Here is a 23,712-nt window from a genome sequence, read left to right as displayed (position 1 = left end):
CTGGACTTGCTGCTCCTGCTTTCCCAACAATGGATGGAGATCCTCAATGCCAGATATAAAATCAGAGCTATATCCCGAGACATATATCGCGTGCTTTCGATATGATCTGGCACCCTGTCCTGCTCACCAAACTCTCTTCCTATGGTATCCAAGAACATCTCCACTCATGGCTCGCAGACTACCTCTTAAGTTGCTGTCAACATGTGGCCCTTAATGGAGTTCTTTCATCCCCTCTTCCTGTCTAGGCTGGAGTTCCTCAAGGTACCATTCTGGGCCCTGTTCTTTTTCTGGTTTTCATCAATGATCTCTCTGACTCTCTGGAAAATCCTCTTTATCTCTTTGCTGATGATGCCACCCTCTGCCGTAGCATCTGTCATCCCTCAGATCGGGAAGCAGCAGCTTCTTAACTCTCTGCAGATCTGGATAAAATCACAAGCTGGTCCAACATGTGGAACATGTCTTTCAATCCCAACATCTCACGCTCTCACTATGTCTTTCCAAAAGGAACGTCAGGAAAACCCCCCATATACTTTCTCAAAAATCCTCTTCAAGAAATCTGTTCATTCAAACTTTTGGGCCTCACTATCTGCCATGATCTTTCCTGGGAAAGCCACACCTCCAAGATGGCCTCCAAAGCCAGTCGCCAACTGGGCATCCTCCATCGTGCAAAGTCCTTCCTTGGTACACCTGAGCATGATATGATACACCTGAGCATGATACACCTGATTTGCAGCATGATGGAGTACTGCTCTCCCTTCTGGGCTGATGCTCCCGCCTCTCACTATTCTCGGCTTCACGCTGCAAAAACCAAGGCATTTAAGATCATTGGTATCTCCCGCGATGAGGCTGAGTCTTTGGGCCGCTCACTCTCTCAACGCAGGCAAGTCGGTGGTCTTTCCATCTTCTAATGTCTCCTCTCCGGCCTCGCCCCCCTGCTCTGTCTGCTCCCTGTCTCTCCCCCCCCATATTTGCGCAGGGTGCTCAAGGTCTGCCAGCAACCCCCTTCTGGTAAAACTACCAAAATCAAGAATCACTGCTTACCTTCACTCTTTCATTCCTTTTTTCCCCCACCTTTGGATCAAACTCCCACACTCTCTTCAATCCCATTCTTCCCTATGGGTCTTCAAAACAGCTGTCAACCCCCATCTCTTGTCTTCCCCCATCCAAATCCATTATCTTTTCTACCCCCATTAATCCATCCCAAACCCCCTCCTTCAAATTCCCTGCTTTCCTTCCTGAAAGTCCCTGTAGTGTCCATCTTGTTTACCCCATGTACCCCACCCTATCCCACTCCCTTCCACAGATATCCTCATATGGCTATTCCCCACTGTTTTCTGCTTCCCTATCCCATCCCTCTTGTCTCCTACTCCCCTTGTTATACATTCTGTGTGTTAGCTCTTATTCGAGCCTTGACATTGTACATAAAAAACGTAGCTGGATCCAGATCCTCACCAAAATCTAATCAATTCGTCCTTGTCATGCACCCATCCTGTCCACCAAGTTTCGTCCAAATCCCTCCGCAACTTTTTGAGATATCGTGCTTCCAGACAGCCAAGCAGACAAACATAACCTCCACCCACCTTCGGTGGTGGAGGTAATTAAAGGAAACGAAGTTGTTAAAATATTCAAACAAAATCCCAGACCAGAAGCAATTTCAATTACTTCTTTTGGTGGATGTAAATAAATGTTCTGAAATTGTTCACCCAGATTGGCTAGCTCTCCAATCGATGTTGGTTAACAATGCCCCAACAAATGATCTGTGGTCGATCCCATTAATGGGCACACTTAGGTTTACGAACCCATTGCACCCTCAGATGGTCTTTTGAGATGCAATCTGTAGATATCTCTTTGATGTTTTTTGGTTGTTTCAAGGCTGCTACTTTTTAGTTCTTTCAGATTACCGAGTGACTATATTTTGCATCCCCAAGTTGTCAGTTTCCCATTTCCTTGGATTAGGTGTGCAGTGCCATACAAAACCAGGACCTCACCCTGATAGAGGACCTGTGTTGTGGCCTGCGCTGCTTGCTGTACCTGCAAAGCCTTGACTTGCCGACCGGGTGGTTGGGACAGAGTCCTCCAGTGGTTCCACATCAGCGTGGGAAAATTTTACCTCGTCTTTCTAATGGAAAGGTACAAGGATCAGGATGAGTCGGACAATAACAAACAAACAATAAAAAAGATGTGATAGTGGAACAAAAGGTTAACTACATTTGGCAAATGATATTTATATTTGTTTGTTTAAAATGATTGGTCTTTGATGACAATTATCTCATTAAGCAATGTGCTTATTTATGTAATTGGTGGCTTTTCTGGTGCTTTTAAAAAAAATCCTCCATCATGCCTTGATTAACGGCCGAGATGTGTCCCTGAAAACCTAGTGCTAATCAAACCAGCCCTAAATAAGGTAATTACAACATGGCTCCAATGGAGGTTCAGGCTGGACAGCAGCATTGCTCACCAACGCGCAATTTATGAGTATTTCATTGGAATATTGGTAATAGCACAAATTATAATGATTGTGCACACATGATAAATGTTTAAATTCGAATCCATAAATGAAGTAGGACACTCAGTAGAGCGCATACCTCCACCACGTAATGCCTGATTCACAAGAACATATCGGGCCCAATACATTTTTGAAATATCATGCTCTATATTTTTTTGGCCCTATCTCTCAATGGTGAAGAATTACTTTGATAATTAAATAATTCTCGTATCCAGATGCGGATCCAGATCTTCACCAAAATGGAACCAATTCTTCCTAATCACATCCCGATCGTGTGCACCAAATTTCCTCTGAATCCGTCCATAACTTCTTGAGATATGCAACAAATAATTTTTTTGCCATATCTCTCAATGGTGAAAGAATCACTTGAAAAATTCAATAATTTTCCTTTCCAAATCTCATATCCAAATTTGGATCTTCACCAAAATCGAATCAATTCATCGTGGTCAAACACCCAACTGGTCCACCAAGTTTCATCTGTATCCCTGCACAACTTTTTGAGATATCGTGCTATATATTAGTGTAGTCCAATCTCTCAATGGTGGAGAATCAGTTAAAAAAAATATTGGATCCGGATTCCAATCTTCACCAACATTGAATAGCTTCTTCCTTATCACATACACTTCGTGTCCACCAGGTTTCGTCCGGATCCGTCCGCAACTTTTTGAGATATCATGCTATGTATGTATCGTTTTTGGCCCTATCTCTCAATGGTGAAGAATCACTTAAAAAATTCTAGTAGTAGGATCCTGATCAGGATCTTCATCAAATTCTAATCAGTTCATCCTTGTCATACACCGAACCTGTCCACCAAATTCCTTATGGATCCATCCACAACTTTTTGAGATATCCTACACACAGGCAAACAAACAAACAAACAGTCATAGACTGGTACTTACGAAATCGTCAACTTGACCTCTGACTTTGTCTAATAAAAGCTGTCTCGAGAGAAGGTAGCGACGCAAACCAGAAGTTTCTACGATGATTCTATACCAAACCATAATAAAATCGAATGTTTGACCTCACTGTGACCTTGACCTTTGACCGATTTTGACCAAAATCTAATCAGCGCTAGCCATCACCCTCCTGAATCACGTGGTGTAATTTGACATTGGTAGCTTCTTCCGTTCTCGAGTTATCGTGCCTACAAACAAACACACAAACAAACAAACACACACACAAACAAACACACAAACAGATGACGGAAGTCATCAATATACTTACGAAATCTTAAGCTTTCGTAAGTAACAAACAATAAAACAAGAAGACGACACCGTGCAGAGTGCAGAGCACGTTACTTGCACAATCCATAATATAAAACAAATTTTATCTCAAAAATTATTGGTGGTTGAATTGAATGAGCAAATATGCAACTCCTCTTCATATTTCAAGTGAATCGGATGAAAATTGAGGATTTTAGAAATTCCGCCTGTGCTGACCTCAAAAATACTTGGTGGTTGAATTCAGTGACCTGATATGCAAATCATCTTCAAATTTAACGTTGATGGGATGAAAATTGAGGATTTTAGAAATACTACCTTAGTTGTTGACCTTTGGCCTATGTTAACATTTTGGTCGATGTTGACCTTAAAAATAATTGGTGAGTTGAATTCAGTGACCTTAAATATAAATCCTCTTCAAATTTCAAGTCAATGGAATGAAAATTGATTTTAGAAATCTCAACGAAATTGCTGATCTTTGGCCTATGTTCACCTTTTGACGTGAAAACAATAGGCTTCTTCCTTATGACAAACTCTACCATGTGGTGAAGTTTTGTGAAGATCAGTTTAAAATTGTGACCTGTAGGCGAAAAACAGACAAACAGACAGAATAACCAGAAAAAGACGTCTTGCAGAGCACGTTACTTGCAAAATCCACCCACCTCTCCAAAGGTTGCCACGGATACATCAAATTATCCATTTCACAAAGATTAAAGTTGACAATCTTAATCAAAGCTCAGGTCAATCGGATGAAAATTGATGATTTTTCAGATTGAAATTGATTTTAGAAGTTTGACCTTGAGTTGATCTTTGACCTTTTGACCTCAAAAATAGTTGGTTTCCAAATTCAGTGATGGACTATGCAAATCCTGTTCAACTTTCAAGTTAATAAGATGTAAATTGATGATTTTATAAGTTTGACCTTGAGTTGACCTTTGACATTTTGACCTCAAAATAGTTGGTTTTCCAATTCAGTGATGCACCATACAACTGATGTTTAATTGTCAAGTCAATCGGATGACAATTGATGATTTTTCAGATTAAAATTGATGATTTTAGAAGTAAGACCTTGAGTTGACCTTTAACCTTTTGACCTCAAAAATAGTTGGTTTCCCAATTAATTGACACAATGTGCAAATCTTGTTCAAATTTCAAGTCAATCGAATGAAAAATGACGATTTAAAAAAATTTCCCATAAAGATGATCTTTGACCTTTGAACTCAAAATCAGGACGCTTCTCAGTTGAGACTACCTCTACAACTTGGTAAAGTTTCATGATGATTGGTTTACAATTGTGACTTGTAGGCGATGAACAGACAGGCAGACATACAGACAGACAGAAAGGGGTGAAAACATAACCTCCTTCACCTTCGGTGGCGGAGGTAAAAATGGGGGCAATACCCCTGGGCGCTCACCTGGTCGAATGATGATACCAAGAAGGAAGTCAACCTGGTATGGAATCAGCAAAATGTACCAATGAACCAATGTTATGGCAATAACCTCTTTTGGGGGTTAACAGCCTCCGTAAACCTCCGGAGAACCCCAATTTTAAAAATAGAATAAACAAGCTTTGGTACATCATGCATGATGAAGGTTGTGGTCAAGTTTCATCGAAATTGCATGCGTAGTGTCAGAGAAGAAAGCAAACACATATTTTGGGGGGTAACTCCCGTATACTCCCTTCGGCACCGATTTATTATTATTATTTTTTAAATGCCATGAACAAACTTTGGTACACACTGGGTGATAAACGTTGTGGTCAAGTTTCATTACAAAAAATCTTTTTGTGTAGTTTCAGAGAAGAAGTTGCAAGTGTTTGCGGACAGACAAACAGACGGACTGACTGACGATGCGCCATCCAATAAGCTCCCCGGAACTAGATTCCAGGTGATCCAACAATAATTTTTAATGATAATAACATCAAAAAACAATGCAATACGTAACTGGACTGTACTTACCAATACATTCAGCTTGAGCAGCCCGAGAAAGATGTGGGTAATGAGGTGGGAGGAGAACTTCCAACACCATCACCTGCGATCCTTTTCCCAGACATTACGAGTCAATTGTGCTCACAACATTATGTACAAATAAGGAGAATTTCAAAAAAAATTCTTTCTTTTTTGATTTCAAAAAACATGAAAATGGATGTTGATATTGCAGAAAGTTTGCAGATCTTGTGAATTGCATCACTAACTTATGGGCTCAGAAGTCTAATGGATTTCAAAAACCAACTCGTTCATCTGCATACAGCACCTCACATTCTGTCACTTCCTCTTATCTTTAATATGACGTCATCAGCAGCTTCCTGTGTTAGGAAAAGTGTTCCATGGTAATGCCATCCTCAAAGTGAAAATGTGGTCTGCAAATGAGAGAGCAGGTGCACTAATTGCACTTTTAGACTCCTGGACCTCCACAACTGAGCATGATGTTGTCTGACATTATTTTCTCAAACAGTCATGTGTCCAACACAGGTGCTTCCTCATTTTGGACCTTACTTAGCTGAGCACAAGCACCTTGTCGCTGAGAACAAACAGTGCCAACTGAATGAAGACTGTGAATCTCCTCCTCGCCCGCCTCGCCATCTGCAATGGCAGCGTCGACAGACAATACCAAGTGTCAAGGTTGTGTGTGTGTGTGTGTGTGTGTGTGTATATATATATATAAATATGTGAGGCTATAAATTATGGGTCGAGTTCGAAAGTGAGATTACATTGCAGGATTAACTGACTGTTTGGATGCATGAACTGAGGTCGTGGTCCTAATGACGTGGACCCATACTCGAGGTTGTGGACCCACTGTTTTGGAGAGTTGTTACGAGAAAGGGTCAAGACACAGCCCAGCTGATAATCAAGACGGTCACTAATCATTCAGTTACAAATTGCTAAAGTCCTTACTTTCAGTTTATAACAATTTGGAGTTTTTTATTTTTAAAAATCGAGGCTCATGGAAGAATGAGGCAATAGCAGGAAAAAAAATGTGATTTATCAAGAGTGGGGTAGTTGGAGGGAGGGGGAAAGGGGGTAAAGGATGACATGCAGGGAATTAAGGTAGTTTCTTCCTCGGAACCATTGAAATAGATAAAAATGCTTGTATGTTCATTATTTCTAATTATGATTAATAAGGACTCCTCTTTTTCCAGGCTGTGATTGGCCAGTCTCTACAATATATCGGGCATTACTCAGAGCTGGACAATACGCAGCAGAAGGTAGCACTGATCTGTGAAGAGATGTGTATTAATTGTGGAAAATGCTACATGGTCTGCAATGACTCAGGATACCAGGTGAGCCCTTTTCTTTGATACGTATCAATTGGTGAACAATGAAGGATGAGCTGAATGAATTGATACCGCCAACCGGACATGTTTATTCAGTATGTGTAAAAACTGCACAAATGCAAGGCACAGCCATGTCAACACTGTACGTTACAAAAAAAAGACAGACTCAGTAAATCCAACATCAGCCAGAGAGGGGCCACTAATCAAGGTACACCATGAAGATCAATTTTTTTTGTCCAAATTTTAGTTAGAATAACTTCCTTGAGAGGGGGCACATCACACACATCTCTGAGCTGCAGCACCCCTGTAAGCACTGCACCGGTACGCCAGTTTCAGTCACTTTCAAGTAACAATATTGAACCGGCTGGAAATGCTTGTGCCTTATGTATCATGAATTTGGAGAGTTTTTTTTAAATAAATAAAAAGATAAAATGAGTAAATTAATGCTGGTTTTGTTTTGAAATAAGTTTCATTTTAGAACCATTAAAACTGGTTCATGAATTTGTAAATGCAATGCTTCCAAACCCCTTGACAGGGATACAGAAGGAACTTAAACGCAGGAGGAGGTCATTAGGCCCATCAAGCCTTTGTAATCATCTGCCAACATCTGAGTACAGTACTACCCTTTCCCCACTATTTCAAGTTAGCTATCCAACTCGGTTTTAAAATGATCTACTGACTTTACTGTCACCACCCTTGCAGGGAGACCATTATATGCATTCATCACTCTGCGTGAAAGACCTTTGCCTTACTACCATCCCTAACTCTCCTCTTCCTTAATTTTTAAACTGTGCCCCCATTGACCTGTCAGTACCCATTCTGCTGAAAAATTATTCTGCATTTTTTTTCCATACCCTTTCATTATCTTAAACATCTCTATCAGATCCCGTCACAAGTCTCATTTCTAATGTAAAAAAAAAAAAGTCCTGCCTGTTCCACTGCTCCTCATCGTCTAGCGAGGCCCAGGGTCTTCTTGCATGTGGCATCAAGGTTGTCAAGATTAAGATGTAAAGCCTGCAGTTCATAACCAAGAGCATCATGCTTCAGATGTTCATCTCTGCAAGCTGATCCATCCACCTGGGCTGCTGCGTATGTCGCATTCCTCGACCAAATGGTCTGCGGTTTGGTTGAGGCCACAGTCACACAGTTTGGCTGTTGCAGGAATCCCATGAGTGCATATAGGCATTTAACCTGCCGACTCCTGACCGAAGGCAGTTGAGGTGAATCCATTTGGTCTGTGATAGATCAGATCTCAGAGGGTTAGTGGATGTGGTGGGGAGATTTTGATGTAACCAACGGGTTGAATGACCTTCCATCCAGGTTTTCTCAGTTCGATTGTGACATTGGGGATGCGACGTTGCTGCTTTGATGAATGCCTTCTGGCTGGATGGGCGTTGAGCTTGGAGGTCCCTGTTTATGTTGGTGTGGAGGGGTTGGGAAGCATTTTTAGCATCCTTAATAGCCACTTCACGTGTTACTACTTGTCGTCTGATGCCATGAGGAGGGATGCTTACTAGAATGGCCAGGTAGTGCAACGGAGTAGGGTGAAGGCATCTATGGATCATCAATACCATTTTTTTGTGAAGCGAAAAGCAAGGTAAAGCAATTCGTTCACTTTGTCTGTCTGTCTGTCTGTCTGTCTTCGAATGTCAGCTTATGATCGAGGAACAACTTGATTCCAATTGAAGGTTATATTTTGAACATGAATCGGAAAACGAACCTGCAGTTTAACAGTACTTTGTCTCTGTGGTTGTGCCGATTCCATGTGCGCAGAGAGGAGTGATACAATGTTTTTACTCTTTCCGTCTGTCTGTCCAAACAGGGAACTTACTGTTTTTAGGGACATCATGAAAGACACAAACAACAGACACGAAGAACTAATGTAATGCGTTAAAATAATGTGATGTAAAAGACCTTCCTGAATCGGATCACCTTCATCTCTGCTATCTACCTTACCTCCAAGCTTCGTATCATCTGCAAATTTGGACAGCTGACTCTGAACCCCCACTATTCACATCATTGATGGACATTATGAATAATAATGGTCTTCGTAACGATTCCTGGGATGCAGCGCTACTTACATCGTCCCAGTCAGATATCCTCTCATTTACCTCCCCACACCCATTGTTTGTCCAAGTCTCCCTCTATCTTGGCCTTCAACTGCGCCGTCTCACTACTGTTCCTTTTGTCTTGTTATGTCTTGGTTCATTCAGTGTACTAGCTCTTCCATGAGCCTTGACTATGTATTCTATGTATTCCCCCACCCCAAAAAGTGTTCCGTTGCCTCCTAACTTTGCTAACAAGTGTATATTTTAAACAAATGTGAAATGGTGCGATCAATTTGGAATATTCAGTGACAGAGAAAATAATTATCACTTGAATTGCATTTCTGAGCAGGCTGTGTTTGTGTGTGATCCGCAGGCCATTCGTTTCGATGCTCTAATGCACATTCCTTTTGTCAATGAAGATTGTACTGGTTGTACCCTGTGTCTCAGCGTCTGTCCCATCCCACACTGCATCAGCATGGAATCTCGCATCACCCCCCATGTTCCACGTCGTGGCCTACCTCCGGATGATCCGAATTTCCTGCTGACATCTCGTGTGATTAAGTACACTCCATAATGGCTGACCTGCCTTCCAGCAGAAACACTTGATTAAAAAAACGTAATAATTGAATGACATCTTTCTGATTGTCAAATGCTATGATATGATTTTGGATGAATCTTGAGAAATAGTCGACCAGCCCAGACCAATGGTGTTTCGCATGCGGGGCGATACACGAACGTGCTGTATGCGCCGTCAGATCGGATAGACGTTAAGCTAGCGGATCCATCAGCTAGCATGAACCACCTTCAGCCTCGTGTCAGGCCGAGTCAGCCGGTTTGTGAAATAGGTGGACAAAAACTTCCCCAACTCTCACAAGGTGGGGACCATTGGGGCTGGCTTGCTCATGTGTGAAAATATTCAGTGGCCAGAAATGGACGAGGAACGTGCTTCAGATATTTTCATCGTTTTCAAAGTGATTCAGAATTTTATTTGCCATTAACCGATTTTTATTTTTTTGTCACATTTTGTTTGTTACTAGCGCCATTTTGTTTTATCATCTCGACACCGTCGTCAGTGTTTGCAAATAGCTCTTACACTGCTAACCCGACTCGGAATCTGCGCATGACGTGTACCATACTGTTGCTATACAAGTCACTGTCACACCCGCTGGCATCGCAACACACCAAATATTCTGTGCGGCACACGTACATCTTCTCAAAGCACAGATCTTCTGACAGGCGCACTGCACAATGGCAAGAACGGCTTCTGGAACACGTGACAGTGTCACCATGTTGGGAACAAGATGCCCGTGTTATCGATCAGCCATCCCTTGATAATTTGAGACTCGTGAAGATACGGAACGTCGCACGTGCCCATATGTATACCTCGTCATATGAAAGCTTAATTTGCTGACTCAGTAATCCATTTTTGATTGGTAGTCTCTCACTTGTTTAGTTCACCATTGCAAGTAACTCATTACACAGTATTCATAGGTGCTTGCTTCTTTGCACAGCACACACACACACACACACACACACACACACACACACACACACACACACACACACACACACACACACACACACACACACACACACACACACACACACACACACACACACACACACACACACACACACACACACACACACACACACACACACACACACACACACACACACACACACACACTACCGATGAAATGTTTGAAAATTTCTGCTATATCCTTCCTGAAATGCACTTTTTGAGGTTTTTTTTTTTTTTTTTTGGCCACTTTTTACCACCTCTGTCCCAATTGATTTTGGAGTTGAAGCACATTTCTGTGAGTTGTGGCTTTTAAAAAAATTATTTTGGATCTTTTTTTTAGTTTTGATGTCTGACATTGATTAAAGATCATGTGATGTACTTTTATTTTTTTTTTCCACCACTTCTCACATCTACATCCACACTTGCTTGCGATGAGCCTCATGCATGTATCTAATATGTGGTAGCATTGATTTTTTTTTTCCATAGCTGATGGTTTACCCGAACTCTTAAAATAGCACCCTTTTAAAATCTGGCCGATAGACCAAAAGTGTACATTCAGGATATATTGAGAATTTATTTTTTTCCCATTAGGAGGATTCATTGGGTTGACATGATAGCCTAGAGGTATGCACACTCGCCTCGAAGCTCTCTAGTCTGGGTTTGAATCCTAACGGAGCTATAAACTATCATCCCTTTGTTTCACAGGCAGGATGGTTCATCGATGTGTGTGCTGTTCCTCGGATGGACGTTAAACGGAAGTCTTGTGTGTTGGCAATCGTTGGTAGACGTTAAAGATCCCATAGTATCCTTTTCAGAGGGTAGGCGAGCTATCACTAACACCACATGTCCTTGTATGCAGTTCTGTGCTCTGCCTGGAACACAGGCATCATCCCAACTGATTGGAAGAGGGGCCTTGTTGTCCCTCTCTGGAAAGGGAAGGGTGATCGCCAAGACTGCAACAACTACCGAGGGGTGACGCTGCTCTCATTGCCGGGCAAGGTCTTTGCTCGGACAATTCTTGATCAGGTTCGCCACCATCTGCTTGAGCACCAGCATCCAGAGCAGTCAGGCTTTACACCAAAGAGGTCAACGATTGACCGTATCCTTGCTCTTCGTGTCCTCACTGAACACAGACAAGATTTTCGGCAGGGGTTGCTTGCAGCCGATGTTGATCTCTGTAAAGCGTTTGATTCAGTCAATCAGGATGCCCTCTGGAGGATTCTTGGTCTTTGTGGGGTGCCACCAAAACTGAATGATCTGATGTTTGAAGTCTACTCTGGTACTGAGAGTGCTGTGAGATGTGGTGGTACCATCTCTGAGTTATTTCCAGTTGTTACTGGAGTGCGTCAGGGATGTGTCCTGGCCCCCACACTTTTCAGCACTTGTATGGACTGGATTCTGGGGAGGACGTCGGAGTGATCAAAGTGTGGTCGGGTGTAGCATTTGGGAATATCATGATCTCTGATCTTGACTTCACAGATGATGTGGAGACTCTAGATATCCTTTTGGGGCCCCTTGAGGTGCTGAATGAGGAGTCGGAGCCGCTGAGATTACAGGTTTCCAGGGTCAAAAGTAAGATCCAGGCTTTCAATGACATCTTGGATACTGCTGTCCTGTCTGTGCCTATTTGTGCTGAGGATGTTGAGGTGAAGGAGAGATTCACTGACCTTGGCAGTGATATTCATGTCTCTGCTGGCTGTGAGTCAAAGGTCAACAGAAGTCTGGGTCGGGCCAGGGGAGTCATGGATTCACTGTGTCACGGGGTGTGGTGCTGTCGATACCTGTGCGAGAGGATGAAAATCCAAGTCTTCAGGTCCTTGGTGCTTCCAGTCTTGCTATATGGATGTGAGACTTGCACTCTGACCAGGAATCTGACACGGAGACTTAATTCCTTTGGTACCAGGTCTTTTTGGTGAATCCTTAGCTATCGCTGGTCGGACTTTGTGTCCAATGAGTGGTTGTTGAGAGAGACTCAAATAAGATTTGTTACCCGCATAGTTCGTGAGCGTCAGCTGCGGTTGTATGTACATGTGGCTCGTTTTCCTGACGCTGATCCTGCTCACCAGATTCTCTCAGCGAGGGAGCCTCGTGAGTGGAGGAGGCCAATGGGTCGACCACATGCCTCGTGGTTGCAGCAGGTTGATCAGCATCTCAAGGAGATGGGGATGGGCCAGGCATCTGCTTGGGGGATGGCCAGATGAAGGCCCCTGGGGTACCGTCAGAAAGTGGACGCAGCGACACGCCGCTCTGATGCATGCTCCCACCCCTGACCTGACCTGACTAACACCGTGGCCAAATGACAAATTCCTGCCCTAACCAGCAGAGGGCATTGCATCAGTGGCACAGCCATGCTCTCAGCCAGTGATGTTACCTCACAGCTTTGTGCTGTGCAAGCAATAAGAATAAGAACAGTTAAAGTGGTTGGCTTCGTATCTTGAGGTCCTGAGTTCAATCTCCTGATGTGCCAAAATAACACCAGGGCGTTGACTCAGCTTGTCATCATTCTGAGGTCAGCAAAAATGAGCTAATTGAGTATCCTGTGTCAGAGTGGAAGACAGGAAGAACCACTCTATATTGGCAGACAGGTATAACAATGGATATAATCCATAGAACGTTAATCCAAGTATGCCAACTACCATGGAAAGCAAGCTGTTAGGCATGATCCCTTCATCAGAGCAAAATAACACTCAATCTTCTCTGTTTTGGTCCAATGGAGGGGTAACACCCAAATCCTTTAGCGTTTTGCTTCTCATGGCAGTTAGAACAGATGAATGTTCCATTGATTTCATCCACTATTTTCATTGAGTTTTGGTCCAAGATCGAACATAGTATACTTCCAGCATGTGAATCAGGCATAACTCAACTCCAGCGTTTGAATCAAGTCCAGCGCAGCATGGAACCCAAAACTTCAATCATGTCCAGTATATGATTTAATCATAGTTCCACATTTTCAGTCTATCTTGAGATCTGATAAAGGAAGAATAGCTTCAGGTTAACTGGAAAAGGTTACTGCATCATTATTACGGACCAATCACTTTGCCATCGCCGACATGTCGGTGGTCACTGTCTTTTCCCACCTCCTTTGTGGTCTTGCACCCTCTGCGCTCGCTGTGCTTTGTCCGCTCTCCACCCCCAGGTATCTGCAGGGCGCACACAGTCCACCAGCAACCTCCTTATAATGAGACTCCCCAAATGCAGAACCACTGCTCACCTCCATTCATTCATTCCTCTTTTTCCCCACCTGTGAAACGTCCACATTCTCTTCATTCTCATTCTTCCCTCCAGGTCTTCAACACAGCTGTTCACCACCATCTCAAACCATCGCCCATCAAAAACCATGATCTTTTCTATCCTCGTTAACCCATTCCCCCCCAAAAAAATTTTGATTCGATATTCATCTTGTCTATCCTTTGCATTTTCCGTGACCCCTCAACCTGACCCACACACCCCTTGTTGTCCGTCTCCGTTGTTGGCATTTCCCCCCCCTTCTCTTTCTATCGTTGCTTTTGTTATGTTGCGTCCAGATCCGTTCTGTGTTCTAGCTCTTCCACGAGACTTGAATGAATTTTTTTCGACATTTGATCTACATCTACATCTGTCAGATCAGAATACAAATGTGCATCATCAGGAGACCAACTTGATCAGGGAGATACTTTGTTACTTCCAACACTGAAGGTGAAGGAGGTTATGTTTTCACCCCTCTGTCTGTTTGTGACTTGCAATATCAAAGATTTTTCAAGTATATTGATCAGTTGATTTTGTTATTCTGTCTGTCTGTCTGTCTGTCTGTCTGTCTGTCTGTCTGTCTGTCTGTCACGTACAGGTCACAATTCTAAACCGATCGTCACGAATCTTTACCAAGTTGTAGAGGTAGTCTCAACTGAGAAGCCTATTGATTTTGAGGTCGAAGGTCATGTTGAGGTCAAATTTCTGAAATTGTCATTTTTCATCCAATTCACTTGAAATTTGAACAAGATTTGCATTTTTTTTGTCACTGAATTGGGAAACCAACTCTTTTTAAGGTCAAAGGTCAACTCAACGTCAAACTTCCAAAATAATCAATTTCAATCCGAAAAAATAATCAATTTTCATTCGATTGACCTGAACTTTGATTAAGATTGTGAATTTTAATCTTCATGAAATGAACTATTTGATGTATCCGTGGCAACCTTTGGAGAGGAGGGTGGGTTTTGCAATTACCGTGCTCTGCAAATCGTCTTTTTCTTGTTTGTCTGTCTGTCTGTCTGTCTGTCTGTGTGCAGGATTTCTCAAAAAGTTGCGGACAGATCCAGATGAAATTTGGTGGGCAGGTTGGGTGTGTGGACAAGGACTAACTGATTCGATTTTGGTGAAGACCCGGATCCAGATGCAACTACAGTACTACAATTTTTAAAGTGATTCTTCACCATTGAGAGGTAGGGCCAAAAACAATCAATAGCACGATATCTCAAAAGGTTGTGCACGGATTCAGACGAAACTTGGTGGGTACTTTTGAGTGTGTGACTAGGCAGGATTGATTAAGTTTTGGTGAATATCGGAATCTGGATATCCGATAATTTTTTAAGTGATTCTTCACCATTGAGAGATCGGACTAAACACAATATCTCAAAAAGTTGTGGACAGGTTGGGTTTGTGACCATGACGAATTGATTGGATTTTGGTGAAGATCTTAATCCCATCTGGATACGAAGATTATTTAATTTTCAAAATGATTCTTCACCAAAAACGATATGTAGCGTGATATTTGAAAAATGTATTTGGCCAGATATGTTGTTGTGGATCAAACATGACGTGGCAGAAGTATGCGCTCTGCCGAGTGCCCTTCAATCCACACTGGATTCATTCACCGCCTTTTGGAACTCTTTCAAAAGAAAGAGAACTCCACAGGGTTATTCCTCAGCACGTCATCACATCGATTAAGACTGGCAGGTGTAATTACAACAATTAGCAGCAGTGAATTCACATTGCATTTTCAATTAATCTGTCAGGATTGGTAACCAACTTTCTGAGTGCCTTTAATTGCTGCGTCGAGCCCCTCTAATGGCTGCAGTGTATTATTGTGCCCTGTGGATGCGCTCGGCACATGTCCCGAGATATAAGAAGCTACAGGTATGATTCAAGGCACAATGAAGAGGAGACAGAGGGAAAGGTTGCCCAAGATGGTATGATTCTCAAGATATAAATTTTTCTCGATGCAATCAATCAACAGGGGCTCCAATGCTGTGTTGCTTGTAACGAGTCCTTTACAGGGAATACAGAAGTCACTTTACTCTTGCTATCTATCTATAATTCCAGCAATCTCTGTGTGTCTGTCTGTCTGTCTCTGTCTGTCTGTGTGTCTGTCTCTGTCTGTGACCGCTGTTTCTCGACAACCACTGGTCCGATCTCATTGAAACTTGCCAGGTATATTGCTGGGGACCTGAGTATGTGCCTTTTCAAGGTTTGATATTAATCGGCCAAGTGGTTCCCAAGTTATGGCCATTTATTTACCAAACCAATGACGGGACACGGTTCTATGACGTCACAATTCTTCTTTTTAAATTTATTTTATTTATATTTTCTGCATGTACGGCCACGCACGTACGGGTACGCACTAGTTTGTGATAATTTTGAAAAAAAATAATCACATAGACAACTAGAACGCCATTCGGTATAGCGCATACCTCCACCAGGCTGAGCAGTTTCCCACTGGTAGGTTGGATCTGAATCCGCACCTCAACCAAAATCGAATCGGCTTGTTCTTAGTACCTAAGCAACTCATCCATCGAGTTGTGTCATAACTCGTCCACAACTTTTTCAAATTTCGTTTCTGCCTCATCCTTCAATGGTTATTTATTCATTCATATGCAGCTTGCAGCTGCTTGGCTGCATCATTTTCCCTAGGGGCAAAGCTGTGCTGTTGATGCAATACCCCCTGTTTCCAGTAAACTGGTACTAATTGCCCCAACCTTGGAAGGATGACAGACTGAGTGAACCTCCCGGTGTTAATTCAACAACACAAGGGCTTTTAACTCAAGACCCTAAGATCTTAAAACAACCACCCTAACCATTAAGCCAACACTCGGCTTCTCTCAATCGTGAAGAATCGTTAAAAATTTTTTTTAAATAATTTCACAATCCGGATCTTCACCAAAATCAAATCGATTCGCCCTTGTCAAACACCCATTTTGGCCACCAAGTTTCATCCGAATCCGTCCACAATCTTTTGAGATATCCTGCTCACAGACAGAAAAACAAACCAACAGATAGGGGTGAAAACACAAGCTCTGTTCACCTGCAGTGATGGAGGTAATTAGTGCCCCATCTTTGGTACAGCCACGTCTTGAGCAACCTTCCTTAACATGTTCAGATGCATTCATTGCACATCATTCAGCAGATCAGCAATCTCGAGGCCACCAGAGTAATTCGGAGCATGCTTAAGTAGGGTTTCTATCCTGGAAGTACAATGCTCTGTAAGCCAAGTGTTCAAGCGTGCTTAATGAACAGCAGGTTTGTCTAAAGACTTACATTTTCCTCTGATCTGCAGGAAATTGCATGTGATGACTAATTACCCATACTTTGAAAGACAAATGGTTTGTATAACAGTTTCACCGACATAGAAGTGAAGGCCTCGGATAATGGTAAAGTTTAGCTGATGCATTAGTTTAGGCCTTGGATAATGGTGGAAGGAGAGGTCATGTGAATCGTGTTTAGAAAGGCCGGAGGTGCTTCTTCGACCAGAATGCTTTTACCCAGCATGGCCGACATCAAATCTGTGACTTTTCAGCATCTGCTACTATTTTTGACAGCTCTCTGCAGGAGGTTTCATTTCTCCATTGAACTGAGGCTAATGGGATAGCTTGCAAGTAATTCACAAATAGGACAAACGATGAGTGACTATATCAATGCTCTTTCACGTATAAATTACAAGGACAAGTAGGAGACAGCAGACATATCTATAACATATAGGGGATATGAACCTGGGTCCCCAGCACCACCATGACCCGACCAGTGTGACCACTCCTCATTTTCATAAATGCCAAGGTGAGCCAATGAAAAAAGCCAAGAATTCACAAGGTTTCGGAAAAGCGATGATAATAGAAAACCTATACGCCAAGAAAACCTATAGAAAACCAAGACGCCAAGGTGAACAACGAACAGCCAAGATCTTGTGAAAAAAGCCAAGGAGTGGTCACACTGGACACAACAGTGAAGAGGGGAATGATAAACAGGCCAACCTGCTGTTGTCAAAAAAGTATGAACCAAACCGAGATTAACTGATAATTTCCTGATGCCTTTCAATCTCCAGTAATTCGAATGGGAAGCCAGAAAATCTTTCTGTGAAAAGTGGAGGCAAATGTTTGAGGTTCAAACCTGAATCTTTCATTGTGAATGTTTTGACTTGAAGTTTGAAGTTTTTGTATTCCATAATGATCAACCTATACTGTTTTCCGGCAGAACAGCGACATGGTTTTTGATTGGTGTTATTATGGGACAATCTTCAGGACCGAGGCATCAGGTCTCATTAAGGAATATCCCCCCCCCCCCAGGCCGTTTCTTTTCATCTGAAGAATCATTTTGCCAGAACTGCCCCAGTTACAAAAGAAAATTCTTTCCAGAACTCTCACTTTTATTAGATATATAAGTTGAGCAGAAAATTGAAAATTTATTACCAGCTGAGTGGAAAATTGGATTGAGGTGGGAAGTTATCAAGAAATAGTTCACTGTGCCGCACAATGCATTACATCATGAGTAGTGTTATTACCTCCACCACCGAAGGTGAAGGAGGTTATGTTTTCACCCCCTTTCTGTCTGTTTGTTTGTGACTTGCAAAATCGAAGATTTTTCAAGTATATTGGTTAGTCGGTTTTGTTATTCTGTCTGTTCGTCCGTCTGTTGGGTGGTCGCTAGACGACCACTATTCTCAGGTTTTCCGTCTGTCTGTATGTCTGTCTGTTTGTTTGTATGTAATAGACAGCTCTGGATGCCAGAGGAATCAACCAATTTTCATGAAACTTGACTGGTAGGTCCATACCAGGATCTAGTTGTATGCTTTTGAGCACCGTTGCTATGGACGCCACCGTTGCCAAGCAACAGGACTGAAATATTTGAAAAAATATTTTTTAACACTTTTTTTTTCAAAAATCAAAAATCGGCTTCCGCGGTTTTATGCGCAATATAATCAACCTCTTTGTCAAAAATTTTCAGCCAGATCCGTCAAAAAACTGTATGACTAGTATGCAATTATGTAGCGACCACCCATGTCGCCGACCGGCTTGTCTGTCTGTCTGTTTGTTTGGCAATCGCCTACAGGTCACAATTTTAAACCGATCTTCATGAAACTTCACCACATAGTAGAGTTTCTCATAATAAAGAAGTTTGTTGTTTTTGAAGTCAAAAGATCAACATAGGCCAAAGGTCAACAACTTAGGTGAGATTCCTAAAATCCTCAATTTTCATCAGATTGACTTGAAATTTGGAGAGGATTTATATTTCAGGTCACTGAATTCAACCAGCCAATTATTTTTGAGGTTAACATCGACAAAAGGCCAATTACTTTGGAGGTCAACATCGACAAAAGGCCAATTACTTTGGAGGTCAACATCGATAAAAGGTCAACATAGGCCAAAGGTCAACAACTAAGGTGGTATTTCTAAAATCCTCAATTTTCATCCAGTTGACTTGAAATTTGAAGAGGATTTGCATACAAGGTCGCTGAATTCAACCACCAATTATTTTTGAGGTCATCATCGGCCAAAAGGTCAACATAGGCCGAATTTCTAAAATTGTCAATTTTCATCAGATTCACTTGAAATTTGAAGAGGATTTGCATATTTTGTCATTGAATTCAACCACCAATTATTTTTTGAAGTCAAATTTGTTTTATGGATTTTGCAAGTATCCTGCTTATCGTGACGTCTTCTTGTTGTTTGTCTGTTTGTGTGCAGGATATCTCAAAAAGTTGTGCATGGATTGGGATGAAATTTTGTGTATAGGTTGTGTGTGTGTGACAAGGATGAACCGATTCGATTTTGGTGAAGATCCGAATCCGGATCTGGATATGAGAATTATTTAATTTTAAAGTGATTCCTCAGCATTGAGAGATAGGGCCAAAACGATATAGTACTGTATACCATGATATTTCAAAAATGTATTGGTCCCGATATGTTCTCGTGGATCAGGCCATTACTTGGTGGAGGTATGCGCTCTACCGATTGCTCTTCTCGTTTGATATGCAGTTTGTGGGAATAATATAACATCAGCAGGAAAGACTTTTTATAAGACAAAATGGTGGATGAAGTATTGCATTTCAATAAATTGTACCGTTACAAACGCAAGGAATTTGGACAATACTTTGCCCGTCACTTCCCAAGGTGTGGAATCAATGGTACTTTTGAAAGAATTCTGTTTCGATGAAAATGACTACTTAATAATACTGTATATTGATATTGTCGCATTGATGGGGTACTCGCAAATGCGGCACCAGCATGCCGAACAACATGCTTCGAGAATAGCTGCATTAACGGAAGCTGTCCTTGAACTGCAAGCGCGGTTCCTTCTCTGGATGGAATCTGCATCCAGCCAGATGTATACACGCCAGTGATTATTCGTAATGTAGGTTTCCCTCCAGGGATTACCAAAATGCCAAGACTGTTCACGTGTGACAAGCGTGAATGAAGCCGGCATGTTCTTAACAAATAGGGACAGTTTATTATCACACTGGAAATCATATATGGAGAATCACAGACGAAAGACTATGTTGGCAGTTAATTCAAGCAGGGCTCAGTTCACAGGCTCCTTTGATTCCTCTTGCTCCTCACTCGGCTGGTAACTACAACCTGACTGTCTGAAGCTCACTGACTCTTTCTCTTGTCAGCATCCTTGCGCAGCCTTTTACTAGGTCCACTCCCCACAGTCATGCCCCACATACTCGTGCATTCTTCGTTCATGGCCTGACATCTTCCAAAGGTCACCACTGACGTGGCAAAGTCGCATGGTGGGGTAGTGCCACCCACACTGCCCGATTCGAATGGAAAGTACCCTCAAGGGTCTCATTATAGGTGGTGCCTGACCGGAACTCCTGTTTTCATAGCACGGGCATGAGGTGGGTTTCATCAAATACGGATCTCACACGGAACGCCAACACATCTATTGCAACTCCTCTCCTTACCTTGTCTGGAAATTGCCTGGTTATTCAGAGAGGACATGTGCGAATTACACTTTCCTCACTAGGTTCTATATCAAACTGTACCGCCTCTCCTGGCATGTGTAAAAATAGGACAACTTCACTCTAACGGGTCACTAGTTACAGAAATTGACCGAACCTATGTGAGCATGCAGACCAAGCTAACTTGACATCTCAACTAGTGTACCCCCTCCCTGTTCCTAAGTAACAACACGCTGTTATTTTCATTTATATTATCATCTGTAGACAACTGTAGGTTCAACAACTGAAGGAAATATTTCAATATTGAGATGTTACACACTTTGACCTTGTAAACAAGTAATATGAATACCATTTGCAGCAGGATGAGCCTGATGTGGACAAGATCTATTGGACACCCTAATCTTCATCCTCCTGTCAAAATCTAAATTTTTTGCTTCATTACACTTCGTCACATTGTGGTGAGAGCAACCGCTCGAAATCTGGTAGGTTAGCAATTTCATTCGAACTATAGCCAAGTCACACTTTACACTTTTCTAAGATGTCATAAAACTTGCCATGAGGTTAGATATATAAGCAAAGAATAATTAAGTAAGAATATCATTGGAATCTCCCAGCAGGAGGCTAAGGCACAGAGCCTGCTGTTCGATCATCACATATAACTTTGTGGCCTCTCAGTTTTCTACCATCAGCTTTTTTGGTCTTGACACCCTCTGCCTTTTCAGCCCTCCACCCATCCATAGGTGCTCCAGGATGCACATATTCTTATAATGCAGAAATGCTCTTCTTGATAACTTTTATAAATCTAGCCTTGCTATTAATCCCCACATCTTGTTTCTCTTTTTTCTACACTTGTGGAATCACCTCTTTGAGTCGGTGCAATCTCACTGTTACTTCTAGAGTTTCAACTTTGCTGTACAGTGCCATCTCACAAGGTCTTCTATCCTTATCCATGATCTTTTTCTGCCCCTGTTAACCCACCCTGCAAACACTCATGTTAACAATCCTTTACCCTCCAGCCATCCCTCTCTCTCACTTCCCATTCATCCATCCAACTTGTTGTGTCTTCTTGCTTCTTACAACTCTCAATGTTACCCTAACCCACCTGTCCTCACAAGCCTCAATAATTTTGTTCTTCCACGGAACTAGATCTTGATGAACAAAAAAAAGGGGGAAAAATAATCGTTATGAAAGCTGATGGAAGATAAACTTGGCAAGAACAATAAAGTGTGCCACATAAGGTATAAATCTGCTTCAACATTGTCATTATTTTATCCCTGACTATGAACTTGGGTGTTATCTAACATATAAATTCCTGTGTTGTATTTATTCGAATTTTCTGTTCTTCTCAGAGCTGTCAGAGGAGTTGATGATAAATGGGGTTTCTGGGATGCCCATTCAAATGAATGGGGGAAAAGGGAAAAACCTTCTGACCCAAGCCCCAAAAGTTCAAAATATGAGACTCATTTCCTCCCCACCTATCCCCTTCCCTCCCATACAAGCAAAGGTAAAGTTGAGACTCATTTCCTCCCCCTTCCATAGAAGCAAATTTAAAATTGAGACTGAAAGATTGAGACTTACTCATTAAAGTATTTCTTCCCTTTCATATTTTATTATACTCAAAGAGCGAACCAGCGAATATTTGTCCATGTTCTACTTTTGGGAATAATTTAATTTTCTTATAACATTCATTTCCATCGAGTATATTCACAAAGAATAATTTGGAACTTGGTTCTTGGTTTTAGTGTCTTTGTTGAGCAGAAATGAAATGATAAACTTCTCTTAATGCTCTTGTTTGACCACTTCCTCAGCCACATATCATTTTGAGTATGTAGTAAATGGTTTTCCATTGTTCAATTGATAACCATCAAAATTTTCAGTCCATTCAAGGATATTTTTTTTTCTTTAGATTCTCCAATTTATTTGTTATTAAATTTATCTGCTTATTTGTTTCATCTACTTTTACCCCGGTTATTTCTTCAAGAAGACTTATTTGATATTTATCACATTCTTTATGTTTCCCATTTAAATACCAAGGCTGATTACATCCCCACTCTTTGGTTTGTTTATTGCTTGGTTCTATCATTTATAAATCAGTAAAAAGATGGCGGTAGCCTGTTAAAATTCTCAATCCAATATCTTAACACTTATACTTATAACCATAAGGGAGACTATTGATTCCATTCTCTAAAATATATCTTTTATCATCAAAAGCTCCGAATGCTTTCTTATTTATCTCTTCTGTATATAATTGATGTTTATAACTTCTTTTTGTATTCATTTTTCTGTACTCTTTCTTCTTTAAGGTTAAACATTTGGAATAATGTTTAAAGTTCATTGTTTCCTTGATTATATACATATATATATATATATATATTTATATATATTTATTTATTTATTCCCTTCAGCTTCTTATCACACCTTTCAATGTTATTATTATCAATATACATGAAAGCATAAGACTTTGATCTCAATTCTACAAATTCACTCATGACCTTCCCAGCCAATTCATCTTTAAACTTATTACCAATATCATCATTACCAATAACCTTTTTATTCTTTGATGAAAACAACACATGACCTGACTTATAATGACTTGTATCATATATATCAATATTATCAATCATATCCTCATATACATCACTTAATTTCTCATAAAACTATTTGTATCCATATACAACAATGACACATTATCCTTATACTTTCATTTTAAATTATTATAGTAATAGTCATACATTAACGACTTTGACAAGTCAATAATTGATGTTCCTAAATAAATAGGTTTATCCATTTCAATACTCTCTTTTTTCAAATTAATAGCACAAAAGTTCTCTGAAAACTCCTCCGCTTGCTCAAAACTTGGTCTATTAATTAACTTTGAAGCCTGTTTCCAAGATGTAGCAAGTCTTATGTTTTGTCAATTCCAAACATTTTCCATGCTCTTTCCAAATACAGCATTATTCATTAATTTATAAAAGTCCTTCTCAAAATCCGT

General features: G+C 41.3%; 1 protein-coding gene across 6 annotated transcripts in view; it reads left to right on the top strand.

The window, feature by feature from the left end:
• DPYD (dihydropyrimidine dehydrogenase) overlaps positions 1 to 23,712 on the top strand; it is a 126,149-nt gene that overhangs the window by 61,267 nt on the left and 41,170 nt on the right. For 3 of the 6 annotated variants that reach the window (XM_085886277.1, XM_085886280.1, XM_085886279.1), the window contains 4 exons: positions 1,957 to 2,130; positions 6,198 to 6,347; positions 6,866 to 7,006; positions 9,422 to 10,697. In XM_085886277.1, coding sequence (XP_085742403.1) covers positions 1,957 to 2,130; positions 6,198 to 6,347; positions 6,866 to 7,006; positions 9,422 to 9,622 — 666 coding nt within the window. In that variant the 3' untranslated portion in view covers positions 9,623 to 10,697. Of the gene's footprint in view, positions 1 to 1,956; positions 2,131 to 6,180; positions 6,348 to 6,865; positions 7,007 to 9,421; positions 10,698 to 14,835; positions 14,989 to 23,712 lie in introns of those variants that run through there. The other 3 variants (XM_085886278.1, XR_015059477.1, XR_015059478.1) reach the window with 3 other exon arrangements.

This window comes from Eptatretus burgeri, chromosome 6 (assembly GCF_056783735.1).
Source record: "Eptatretus burgeri isolate ZD-2024b chromosome 6, Ebu_testis_v1, whole genome shotgun sequence".
Taxonomy (NCBI): Eukaryota; Metazoa; Chordata; class Myxini; order Myxiniformes; family Myxinidae; genus Eptatretus; species Eptatretus burgeri.
The sequence above is the reverse complement of the archived record's forward strand: the minus strand, read 5'-3'. Positions and strand labels throughout refer to the sequence as shown.